General features: G+C 53.3%; 1 protein-coding gene across 4 annotated transcripts in view; it reads left to right on the forward strand.

Moving 5' to 3' along the window:
- The window catches only part of apc (APC regulator of WNT signaling pathway), a 31,263-nt gene extending 19,776 nt beyond the window's left edge, over positions 1-11,487 (forward strand). For 2 of the 4 annotated variants that reach the window (XM_023960896.2, XM_078956417.1), the window contains exons 8-18: positions 3,539-3,586; positions 3,657-3,743; positions 3,829-4,006; positions 4,083-4,283; positions 4,362-4,457; positions 4,566-4,705; positions 4,782-4,859; positions 5,296-5,412; positions 5,489-5,703; positions 5,780-8,672; positions 9,187-11,487. In XM_023960896.2, coding sequence (XP_023816664.1) covers positions 3,539-3,586; positions 3,657-3,743; positions 3,829-4,006; positions 4,083-4,283; positions 4,362-4,457; positions 4,566-4,705; positions 4,782-4,859; positions 5,296-5,412; positions 5,489-5,703; positions 5,780-8,672; positions 9,187-11,046 — 5,913 coding nt within the window. In that variant the 3' untranslated portion in view covers positions 11,047-11,487. The remainder of the gene's footprint in view (positions 1-3,538; positions 3,587-3,656; positions 3,744-3,828; positions 4,007-4,082; positions 4,284-4,361; positions 4,458-4,565; positions 4,706-4,781; positions 4,860-5,295; positions 5,413-5,488; positions 5,704-5,779; positions 8,673-9,186) is intronic. The other 2 variants (XM_078956418.1, XM_078956419.1) reach the window with 1 other exon arrangement.
- The last annotated feature ends 305 nt before the right edge of the window (positions 11,488-11,792 follow it).

Raw genomic sequence — 11,792 nt, forward strand, 5'->3', positions numbered from 1 at the left:
TTTGGCAAGAACTCTACTGTTTGGAGGAGAAAGAATGCTGAGCTGCATCCAAAGAACACCAGACCTACAGTAAAGCATGGGGGTGGAAGCATCATGCTGTGGGGCTGTTTTTCAGCAAAGGGACCAGGACGACTGATCTGTGTAAAGGAAAAAATGAATGGGGCCATGTATGGTCAGATTTGGAATGAAAACCTTCATCAGCATTGAAGATGAAGCATGGCTGGGTCTTGCCCTGGTAACGAAGGAGGGGCTTCATAAGAAGCATTTCAAGGTCCTGGAGTGGTCTAGCCAGTCTCCAGATCTCAACCTCATAGAAAATCTCTGGAGGGATTAGAAAGTCTGTGTTGCCCTTCGACAGCCCCAAAACATCACTTCTGTAGAGGAGATCTGCATGGAGGAATGGACCAAAACATCACTACTGTAGAGGAGATCTGCATGGAGGAATGGACCAAAACATCACTACTGTAGAGGAGATCTGCATGGAGGAATGGACCAAAACATCACTACTGTAGAGGAGATCTGCATGGAGGAATGGACCAAAACATCACTACTGTAGAGGAGATCTGCATGGAGGAATGGACCAAAACATCACTACTGTAGAGGAGATCTGCATGGAGGAATGGACCAAAACATCACTACTGTAGAGGAGATCTGCATGGAGGAATGGACCAAAACATCACTACTGTAGAGGAGATCTGCATGGAGGAATGGACCAAAACATCACTACTGTAGAGGAGATCTGCATGGAGGAATGGACCAAAACATCACTACTGTAGAGGAGATCTGCATGGAGGAATGGACCAAAACATCACTACTGTAGAGGAGATCTGCATGGAGGAATGGACCAAAACATCACTACTGTAGAGGAGATCTGCATGGAGGAATGGACCAAAACATCACTACTGTAGAGGAGATCTGCATGGAGGAATGGACCAAAACATCACTACTGTAGAGGAGATCTGCATGGAGGAATGGACCAAAACATCACTACTGTAGAGGAGATCTGCATGGAGGAATGGACCAAAACATCACTACTGTAGAGGAGATCTGCATGGAGGAATGGACCAAAACATCACTACTGTAGAGGAGATCTGCATGGAGGAATGGACCAAAACATCACTACTGTAGAGGAGATCTGCATGGAGGAATGGACCAAAACATCACTACTGTAGAGGAGATCTGCATGGAGGAATGGACCAAAACATCACTACTGTAGAGGAGATCTGCATGGAGGAATGGACCAAAACATCACTGCTGTAGAGGAGATCTGCATGGAGGAATGGACCAAAACATCACTGCTGTAGAGGAGATCTGCATGGAGGAATGGACCAAAACATCACTGCTGTAGAGATCTGCATGGAGGAATGGACCAAAACATCACTGCTTTAGAGGAGATCTGCATGGAGGAATGGACCAAAACATCACTGCTGTAGAGGAGATCTGCATGGAGGAATGGACCAAAACATCACTGCTGTAGAGGAGATCTGCATGGAGGAATGGACCAAAACATCACTGCTGTAGAGGAGATCTGCATGGAGGAATGGACCAAAACATCACTACTGTAGAGGAGATCTGCATGGAGGAATGGACCAAAACATCACTACTGTAGAGGAGATCTGCATGGAGGAATGGACCAAAACATCACTACTGTAGAGGAGATCTGCATGGAGGAATTAACCAAAACATCACTACTGTAGAGGAGATCTGCATGGAGGAATGGACCAAAACATCACTACTGTAGAGGAGATCTGCATGGAGGAATGGACCAAAACATCACTACTGTAGAGGAGATCTGCATGGAGGAATGGACCAAAACATCACTGCTGTAGAGGAGATCTGCATGGAGGAATGGACCAAAACATCACTGCTGTAGAGGAGATCTGCATGGAGGAATGGACCAAAACACCACTGCTGTAGAGGAGATCTGCATGGAGGAATGGACTAAAACATCACTGCTGTAGAGGAGATCTGCATGGAGGAATGGACCAAAACATCACTACTGTAGAGGAGATCTGCATGGATGAATGGACCAAAACATCACTACTGTAGAGGAGATCTGCATGGAGGAATGGACCAAAACATCACTACTGTAGAGGAGATCTGCATGGAGGAATGGACCAAAACATCACTACTGTAGAGGAGATCTGCATGGAGGAATGGACCAAAACATCACTACTGTAGAGGAGATCTGCATGGAGGAATGGACCAAAACATCACTGCTGTAGAGGAGATCTGCATGGAGGAATGGACCAAAACATCACTGCTGTAGAGGAGATCTGCATGGAGGAATGGACCAAAACACCACTGCTGTAGAGGAGATCTGCATGGAGGAATGGACTAAAACATCACTGCTGTAGAGGAGATCTGCATGGAGGAATGGACCAAAACATCACTGCTGTAGAGGAGATCTGCATGGAGGAATGGACCAAAACATGACTGCTTTAGAGGAGATCTGCATGGAGGAATGGACCAAAACATCACTGCTGTAGAGGAGATCTGCATGGAGGAATGGACCAAAACATCACTGCTGTAGAGGAGATCTGCATGGAGGAATGGACCAAAACATGACTGCTTTAGAGGAGATCTGCATGGAGGAATGGACCAAAACGTGACTGCTGTAGAGGAGATCTGCATGGAGGAATGGACCAAAACATCACTGCTGTAGAGGAGATCTGCATGGAGGAATGGACCAAAACATCACTGCTGTAGAGGAGATCTGCATGGAGGAATGGACCAAAACATCACTGCTGTAGAGGAGATCTGCATGGAGGAATGGACCAAAACATGACTGCTTTAGAGGAGATCTGCATGGAGGAATGGACCAAAACATCACTACTGTAGAGATCTGCATGGAGGAATGGACCAAAACATCACTACTGTAGAGGAGATCTGCATGGAGGAATGGACCAAAACATCACTACTGTAGAGGAGATCTGCATGGAGGAATGGACCAAAACACCAGCAACAGTTTGTGAAAACATTGTGAAGACTTACAGAAAACGTTAGACTGCTGTCAATGCAAACAAAAATGTATATAATAAAGTACTGAGTTGAACTTATGTTATTGATCAACTTTTGCTATTTATTTTCCACCATGATGTCCAAATAAATTCTTTAAAAATCAGTGATCTTATTTTCTCATCCCTTTGTTTACATGCTTTCCAGCTAGCATACAGTCCTCACAACCCCATGCTAACATTAGGAATGCAACAAAAATGTCTAGCAATATTGGAGCTATCAGCCATACAGTTTAGATCCAGATTCCAGCTCAGACAAGGAAAATGAAAACAATCTTTTTCAAACGGCATTTTTTTGTCTGCTCCTGATTCACAACAATTGAATTAAGAAATACTTTGAAATCAGAAAATGTTAAAAACACCAAAATGACCATATTTATTGGAGTGGGTCCTTAATGTGCCCTTGATCCGTCTGAATTTGTCTGAACACTTGCACCTGTGCTCCTTGCAGCGCTCACACCCATATCAACACTTTCATTCCTGCATCTGTCAGAACCGTCAGCCGTTTTGTTTTGTTTTAGCAGGCTGAGGGAGCTCAAGGTGACGGCAGTTTACCGGCGGGCACTCAGGTGAGATTATGCTTTGCATTTTCGTTGGGCAGTTCCTCTTCTCGTTTCACTGTCGCCTGTTGCCCTGCAGAGTTGTGGGGGTCGACTGGACCAGGGCGGGGGAAGTGAGACGAGTTACCCTGTTCCCAGACGAATCACCAGCCATCTGGGAACCAAGGTTCTTCCCCGTGTCAACAGCCTCTGAAGTGGAGAAATCTTTCCATGTAGATCTGGTGCTGATGTCAGCTCTGTGGCTTGTCCAGGTGGAGATGGTGTACAGCCTCCTCTCCATGCTGGGTACTCACGACAAGGACGACATGTCGCGGACGCTGCTCGCCATGTCCAGCTCCCAGGATTCCTGCATTGCAATGCGTCAGTCTGGCTGCCTGCCTCTGCTCATCCAGCTGCTGCATGGCAACGACAAGGACTCCCTGCTGTTGGGTGAGCCCTCAAATACCCAGCAGCGCCCCCTGTTAGCAGGACTGCACGCCTCACCCGCTGCTCTGTTTTGTGGCAGGTAACTCTCGTGGAAGTAAGGAGGCCCGAGCAAGGGCATCTGCGGCGCTGCACAACATAGTGCACAGTCAGCCGGATGACAAGAGAGGTCGCCGTGAGATACGAGTGCTGCACCTGCTGGAGCAGGTACGCCACTACTGTGAGGCCTGCTGGAGCTGGCAGGAGAACCACGAGCGTGGTGTGGACCAGGAGGAAAACCCCAGTGAGTCAGCTGTCAGGAGCAGCTTACAGCGCCCTCTGCTGTTGTGTTTGTGTGACCATGTGTTGCTCCGTTTTCCAGTGCCGTCTCCAGTGGAGCACCAGATTTGTCCAGCTGTGTGCGTCTTTATGAAGCTCTCCTTTGATGAAGAGCACCGCCACGCCATGAACGAGTTAGGTGAGTGTAGCTGGCTGCTCCATAGCTACTTTTAGCAGGTCTGGCCCATCAGCTATAAGAGCTCTGCGGGTCTGGACCACGTCTCGATGGTGTATTTTTTTGTTGCAGGGGGTCTGCAGGCTGTGGCTGAGTTGTTACAGGTGGACTGTGAGATGGGCGGCCTCAGCAGCGACCATTACAGTGTCACTCTACGCCGATATGCTGGCATGGCGCTCACAAACCTCACCTTTGGAGATGTGGCCAATAAGGTAAGAGTATTAAGGAGAGCCGCTGACGGTCAGGCGGTGAGCTGCTCTCAGTGTCTTCCGGCTGTCTTCTCTTTAGGCCACGCTGTGCTCCATGAAGGGCTGCATGAGAGCCATGGTCGCTCAGCTGAAGTCTGAGAGCGAAGACTTGCAGCAGGTAAGCTCACCTGTACCATGGCCACCTAAGCAAACCTGCTTGTTTCCTGCAGCTTCATTCATGAAGGCATTGTTGCAATCAAGTACCTGGAACCGGAACTCAAGTAAAAGGGAACAAATTTAGGGAAGAAAAACTATTCAAGACTGTAATCAAGCTTCAGAGAGTAGAGAGACATGGATCAGGGATACGCTGTTTAACGAATGAAACACAGGAACTATGGAGACGCTGTAACCTCAATGTACAGCTTATGTTTACCAAATAACACAGCATGAATTGGCCTTTTTGGACACAAAGCTTTCCCACTGCTCGTCTCTGACATTCCAGAAAACCAACCAGGGAAAGTAAAGATCTTTAGGTTTCATCCATGATGACTTTCATAGACAGTATGTGTTCGATGGCGCCTGGCGTTCTTTCACGGTCAGACTGTTGTTTCCAGGTGATTGCGAGTGTCCTGAGAAACCTGTCGTGGCGTGCTGACGTCAACAGTAAGAAGACGCTGCGTGAGGTGGGCAGCGTGCGTGCTCTGATGGGCTGCGCTCTGGAAGTGCAGAAGGTAAACCCCTCATGGTTACGTCTCTGTCTTGTACCTGTTCTCAGTGCTGTAAGGACGGTTTCCTTGTGTGTTCCAGGAATCAACGCTGAAGTCTGTACTGAGCGCGCTCTGGAACCTCTCCGCACATTGCACTGAGAACAAAGCTGATATCTGTGCGGTCGATGGCGCTCTGGCATTCCTGGTTGGGACACTGACCCATCGCAGCCACACAAACACCCTGGCCATCATCGAGAGTGGTGGTGGAATCCTGCGAAACGTGTCCAGTCTCATCGCCACAAACGAGGCACACAGGTAAACGCCTCAAAGACAGGACACAAAAGACCACTAGCTGCTGGGGTAACCTTTGTCCCTCTTGCTTGACTTGCAGGCAGGTTCTGCGAGAGCATGGCTGCCTGCCAACTCTTCTGCAGCACCTGAAGTCTCATAGTTTGACCATCGTGTCCAACGCCTGCGGGACGCTCTGGAATCTGTCTGCTCGAGACATCAAGGACCAGGAGACTCTGTGGGAACTGGGCGCAGTTGGCATGCTGCGTAATCTGATCCACTCCCGGCACAAGATGATCGCCATGGGCAGCGCCGCGGCGCTGCGAAACCTGATGGCCAACCGGCCAGCAAGGTTCAAAGATGCCAACGTGGTGTCCCCTGGCGCTGGTGCTCCCTCCCTGCACGCTCGCAAACAAAAGGCATTGTTCGAAGAGTTGGATGCACAGCATCTGTCAGAGACCTTCGACAACATCGACAATCTGAGCCCCAAGGCCACACACAGGAAGGGGCGTGGCTGTAGCACCCCCGGCGCAGGAGGCACAGCCACGCGCTCATACGCCAACACACCAGTCCTGTCAAGCCCGAAGAACGGAGACGGGTCCAAGAGGATGAGCGAAGAAGCGATATACACCGCCCGCTCGGTGTACCCGCCCAGCGTCCGGGCCTCCAGCGACAGCCTTAACAGCGTGACAAGTGCCGACGGCTACGGGAACCGGGGCAAGACCAAGCCGTCGTCGGAGCCCTTCTACTCCTCGGACGAGAGCGCCGTTAGCAAGTGCTGCGTCTACAGGAAGTACCCAGCTGACCTGGCTCACAAGATTCGGAGTGCGAATCACATGGCAGAGGATGATGGTGCCGAGTTGGATACGCCCATCAACTACAGCCTGAAGTACTCTGATGAGCAGCTCAACTCTGGGAGGCAGAGTCCCAGTCCCCGTGTCGGCATTGAGAGCGACCACGAAAGCGAGCAGGAAGGCCAGCTGCGGAGAAGCGATGATGGAGAAACAGGACCCAGTAGCTGCCTTGGGTCTATCCCACCCCCTCACTATGTGGTCGCCACATCATCAAACTACGGTGGCGAGCCTCCACCGGAGCAGCCTATTGACTACAGCCTGAAGTATGGAGCTGATGCTGCTCGGAAACCTCTCTTCAAGCAAGACGAAGCTGCTGTCTCCCTGCTGGATCCTCCCACATCTTCCTCTGGCAGCAAGCCCCACCCCCTGGTTCCTCCCATCTCTCGCCCTGTCACAAAAAACAGCCAGGAGTCGCCGCAGACGTACTGTGTGGAGGACACGCCCATCTGCTTCTCTAGAGGCAGCTCTCTGTCATCTTTATCGTCCGAGGAAGAGGACGACCGGGATGCCATTGAGAACAAGAAGAAAGGGCGGGGCAGCGTGGTCGCCGGCAGCAACGACTACCCGACTCTGCCCGTCGGAGAGAAGAGCGAGCAGCAGCAACGGCAGCAGAAAGAGGCGGAGAGTCAGACTGCAGGCCCTCCCACTTCACGGGGACGGAGAGGTCATCACCACCATCATGGCCACTCCCACCACCCCCACCACAGTGTGACATCATCATCGGGCGCCAGGACTCCCAAAAGCCCTCCAGAGCAGCCCTACGCTCAGGAGACGCCTCTGATGTTCAGCCGCTGCACCTCCGTCAGCTCCCTCGACAGCTTTTCCGCCTCCTCCATTGCCAGCTCCGTGCGCTCCAGTGAGCCCTGCAGCGGCATGCCGAGTGGCGTGGTCAGCCCCAGCGACCTCCCTGACAGTCCGGGGCAGACGATGCCGCCGAGCCGGGCTAAGACCCCTCCCCTCCCGCCACCGGTCCAGAAAAACACGGAGGAGGACAAAGCCAAGGAGGTGGAGGAAAATAATGTTGATATCCTGCTGCACTTTGCTACAGAGAGCACCCCCCATGGCTTCTCATGTGCCTCTAGTCTGAGCGCGCTCAGTCTGGATGAACCCTTTATTGCTGCCGAAATGAAAAAGAAAGAGGAGCATGGGGGGGCGAGCTGTGAAAGGAAGGAGATCTCCACCAAACCTGTCCTCAATGAGTCCGATGACGATGACAATGAGATCCTGGTGGCCTGCATCACCTTGGCAATGCCCAAGTCCTCACAGAAACCAAAGAAACCGCACCAGACCCCCCCACGGAAGCAGAGCCAGCTCCCTGTGTACAAAGTTCTGCCTCCCCAGAGAAGGGCCCAACCCCAGCAAAGGAAGGACGTGGGGCCCCCTCCAGCAGAGGAGGTACCCCGAGTGTACTGTGTGGAGGGAACGCCTCTCAACTTCTCCACTGCCACTTCACTGAGCGATCTCACCATCGACTCGCCCCCCAACGAAGAGACGCCCCCCATCATCGCCCAAAGGACGCGAGCGGGATTTCCAGAGGGGGAAAACGGGGAAGACATCCTTGCAGAGTGCATCAGTGCCGCCATGCCCAAGGCCAAACCCCGGAAACCAGTCAGAGCGTCAGCAGGCGGCGAGCACCAGCAAGCCCCCCCCGTTCTGGCTTCAGGGCCCCCTCTCGCCCCACTGCCCCAGAAGAAAAAGCCGACGTCTCCCGTGAAGCCCGTCTCTCAGCGCTCGGCTTACAGCGGCTCGGCAGCCTCCAAGCCAAAGCCGGGGTTTGCCTTCGACTCTCCACGCCACTACACGCCCATCGAGGGGACGCCATGCTGCTTCTCCCGCAACGACTCGCTCAGCTCGCTGGACTTTGATGAAGACGACGGCTGCGACAGAGACGGGGAGGAGTGTAGGAAGGAAGGGGAGGGCGGCAGGAGAAAGCGGCAGCAGGCGGCCGTTCTCCCTCAGCCGAAACCTGCCAGCCAGACGGCCACAGACGAGAAGCAGAAGTTTGCCATCGAGGACACGCCCGTCTGCTTCTCCAGGAACCCGTCGCTGAGCTCACTGAGTGACATCGACCAGGAGAACAACAACAAGGAGTTTGCTCCACAGGATGGAGGCGCTGCTGCTGAGACTCCTCCCCCTGCAAAGGTGAGTCCTGACCTGCTTCCAAAACTACAAGGTGGTGGACAGACGACCCGGAGAGTTCTGCAGGACGAGGCTTTGATTCACTTCTCATTCAACCTGAACTGCCTTTTTACAAAAACGTTCCATCCCATAATACACTACCCCTGGCTGCAGACCGAGGCGGGGCTTAATGTGGGCGGGCTTAAACGGCTCTTATCTCATAAATATTTCTCATATATCTCAGTTTCTCAAAGATGAGACACTTGGTGTTTTTGAATGCCAACCTTTACTGTGATGAAAAATCAAGGATAGTGGGCGGAGCACAACGCCTTCAACTCCGCCCACGTTAAGGCGGTCTGCAGCCAGTGGCTTCTGGACTTCAGTGGGGCTGAAGATGCTCCACATGATCTCACGCTCTCAGATCCCTCCCTGGTTGTTGGTCGTCCTGCGGTCTTGGGTTGTCCCCTAGTTTCTAAGAAATGGGTGTCCTGACTGCTGTCACTAGGACCCATGATGTCATCTTCTTTGTCTTCTACAGGTGGAGTCCAAACCACAACCCCCCGGTGCCAGCGGCTACACCCCCAAAGCGTTTCATGTGGAGGACACGCCCGTCTGCTTCTCCAGGAACTCGTCGCTCAGCTCTCTCAGCATCGACTCGGAGGACGACTTGCTGCAGGAATGCATCAGCTCCGCCATGCCCAAGAAGAAGAAGAAGGCGGCGGCGGCCACGCCTCCTGCTGCTGCAGCGGTCGCGCCGCTTACAGCTAGCGATTGTGTTCTGGTTGAGGAGGAGCCGTCCGAGTCGCAGCACAGCCCCACCTCCCCTGACTCAGAGTCATTTGATTGGAAGGCCATTCAAGAAGGCGCCAATTCCATCGTCAGCAGCCTGAATGCCGCCGCCGCATCTTCATCCCTCTCCCGTCAGCCATCTTCAGACTCGGACTCGGTCCTGTCTCTGAAGTCTGTTGGGTCACCCTTTCACCTTCCAACGGCCAGCAACAATATGGAGGAAGAGGAGCGGGGGACGGACGAACCTACCTGTGGCCCCAGAATCCTGAAGGCGGGAGAGCACGGCACGCTGGACGCCAAGAAGAAGGAGGAGGAGGGGCCAAAGGCCCTGAGGGGCGGGAAGAAGGTGTACAGGAGTCTGATCACGGGGAGGCCCAGGATGGAGCCTGCCGCTAGAGGCCGGAGCAAGCCCCGAGCCACAGCTTCTGGAGGCAGTGATGGTGCTGACAAAGGAGGCGGGGCCTCCCAGGACTCCATAGCCTCACGATCCTCATCTGGAGCTAACCTGAAAGGAGGGAAAGTGTCCCAACTGCCACGCACCGCGTCTCCTGCTTCCAAAGCCGGTAAGCACAGCGGAACGCCCAAGAACCCTGCTGCTATCCCCAGGAGCGAGTCCGCCTCCAGGGTGGTCAGTGCTACTGCCCCCAAGAAGCAAAAGGCGGAGCCTGAGAAGCCAGGCCTTGTCCGCCAATCGACCTTTATCAAAGAGGCCCCCAGCCCAACACTAAAAAGGAAGCTGGAGGACTCTACCGCCGCCGCCGTTACGCTGGAGTCCCCCTTAAGCCCCGATGCGTCCCTGCCCCTCTCAACTAGGGTCAGACACGAGGTCTGCCGCTCGCAGTCGGAGAGCCCGTCACGACCTCAGGAAGTGACCTCATCACGCCTGAGCCGCACCGGGACCTGGAAGAGAGAAAACAGCACCGGAGGGGGCGGCGCCAGCAAGCACTCCACCTCTCTGCCGCACGTTGGCACGTGGAAGAGAACCGGAAGCTCCTCGTCTGTTCTGTCCGCCTCATCCGAGTCCAGTGAAAAGGGGCGGAGTGAAGAGGAGGGCGCTGCCAAGTCAAAGGGAGCTTGGCGAATGCCGAAGAGCGGCAGCGACTCCTCTGCTGCCTGCAGCGAATCCGACAAGGCGGAGGACGTGTGGGTCCGTCTGGAGGACTGTCCGGTCAACAACCCGCGATCTCCGTCCTCCTGCTCTGCGCGCTCCCCCACCGCCAAAGGCCCGCCCATCATCGACAGCCCCACCCCTTCAAAAATACCATCCTCCTCCTCCTCCTCCTCCTCTTCCAATCTGAACCTGCGACGGAGCTGTGAGAGTCTGCTAGACGACAGGTTACCGCCACCAGAGCGTCCGGCGCAGCGTCCGGCGGCGCGCAGCAGCGCCGTGGCGGCTCGCGTCAGTCCCTTCAACTATACACCGAGCCCGAGGAAGAGCAGCACCGAGGTCAGCCCTCCGACAACCACTACCAGCAGCATGTCCAGCACGCCCACAAGACCCTCGCTCATCCCAACTCCTGTCACCAAGAAGAGGGAGCCCAAAAGCGGAGAGGGAGGCGGCGGAGGCGGCGGCGGCGAGCGCGGCTCGTACATAGTGACGTCCGTGTGAAGATCAGCAGCCAACTCTGCAGCAACTTGAACTTTTTATCTTTTTATACCACTAAATGATTATTTGTTGCTCTTAGCTCCGCCTCCTGCATGACCCCGCCCTTCTTAGCAGTTTAACACAATGATGCTAACGATGGTATCTGCCGACTGTCGTGTCGGAACTTCCTGTTGGTCTTTTTGGAATTTGGTTGATGACCAGAACCAGTTCCTGGTGTCCTGTTCTATTGGGGGGGGGGGGGGGGGGTTCTGTGTTGACAGAACTGTGTCTGTTGATGTTGTACAGGAGGTGTCCTGCTCCGTCGCCATGGAAACAATAACACTGTAAAGCATAACTTATTGCTGTAAACCTTTTAAGCACATATTTAAATTGAGTGACAGGAAGTGGATTCCTACTTCCTGTTGGGAGTTTGATGTTCGCCTGATCAATAAAGTTTCATCAGAGCTCTGTATTGTTTTCTAAAGCCGTGTGAAGGGGGGGGCCGCCAGATCTCCCGCAGCGGCGTGCGTGTGGGTTCATAGAGGCGTGTCTGAGTCATAATGTGATTGGTACCAGGTGGTCTGAGTCAACGTTTCTATGGCAACCAGTCTTACCAAGTGAGCTTGGAGTTTCTTGAAAGCCGTTTACACAAAATCTGACAAACGGTTTGAATGTAGGCCCGCAGGCTCCACCTACTTTTATTCAGGCATCTGATTGGTCAGTTTAGACCTTGAACTACAGGAAAAAATATCCTGAAAAAAATGAGGATT

Source organism: Oryzias latipes, chromosome 12, assembly GCF_053564925.1.
Source record: "Oryzias latipes strain Hd-rR chromosome 12, Olatipes_Hd-rR_3.1".
NCBI classification, from domain to species: Eukaryota; Metazoa; Chordata; class Actinopteri; order Beloniformes; family Adrianichthyidae; genus Oryzias; species Oryzias latipes.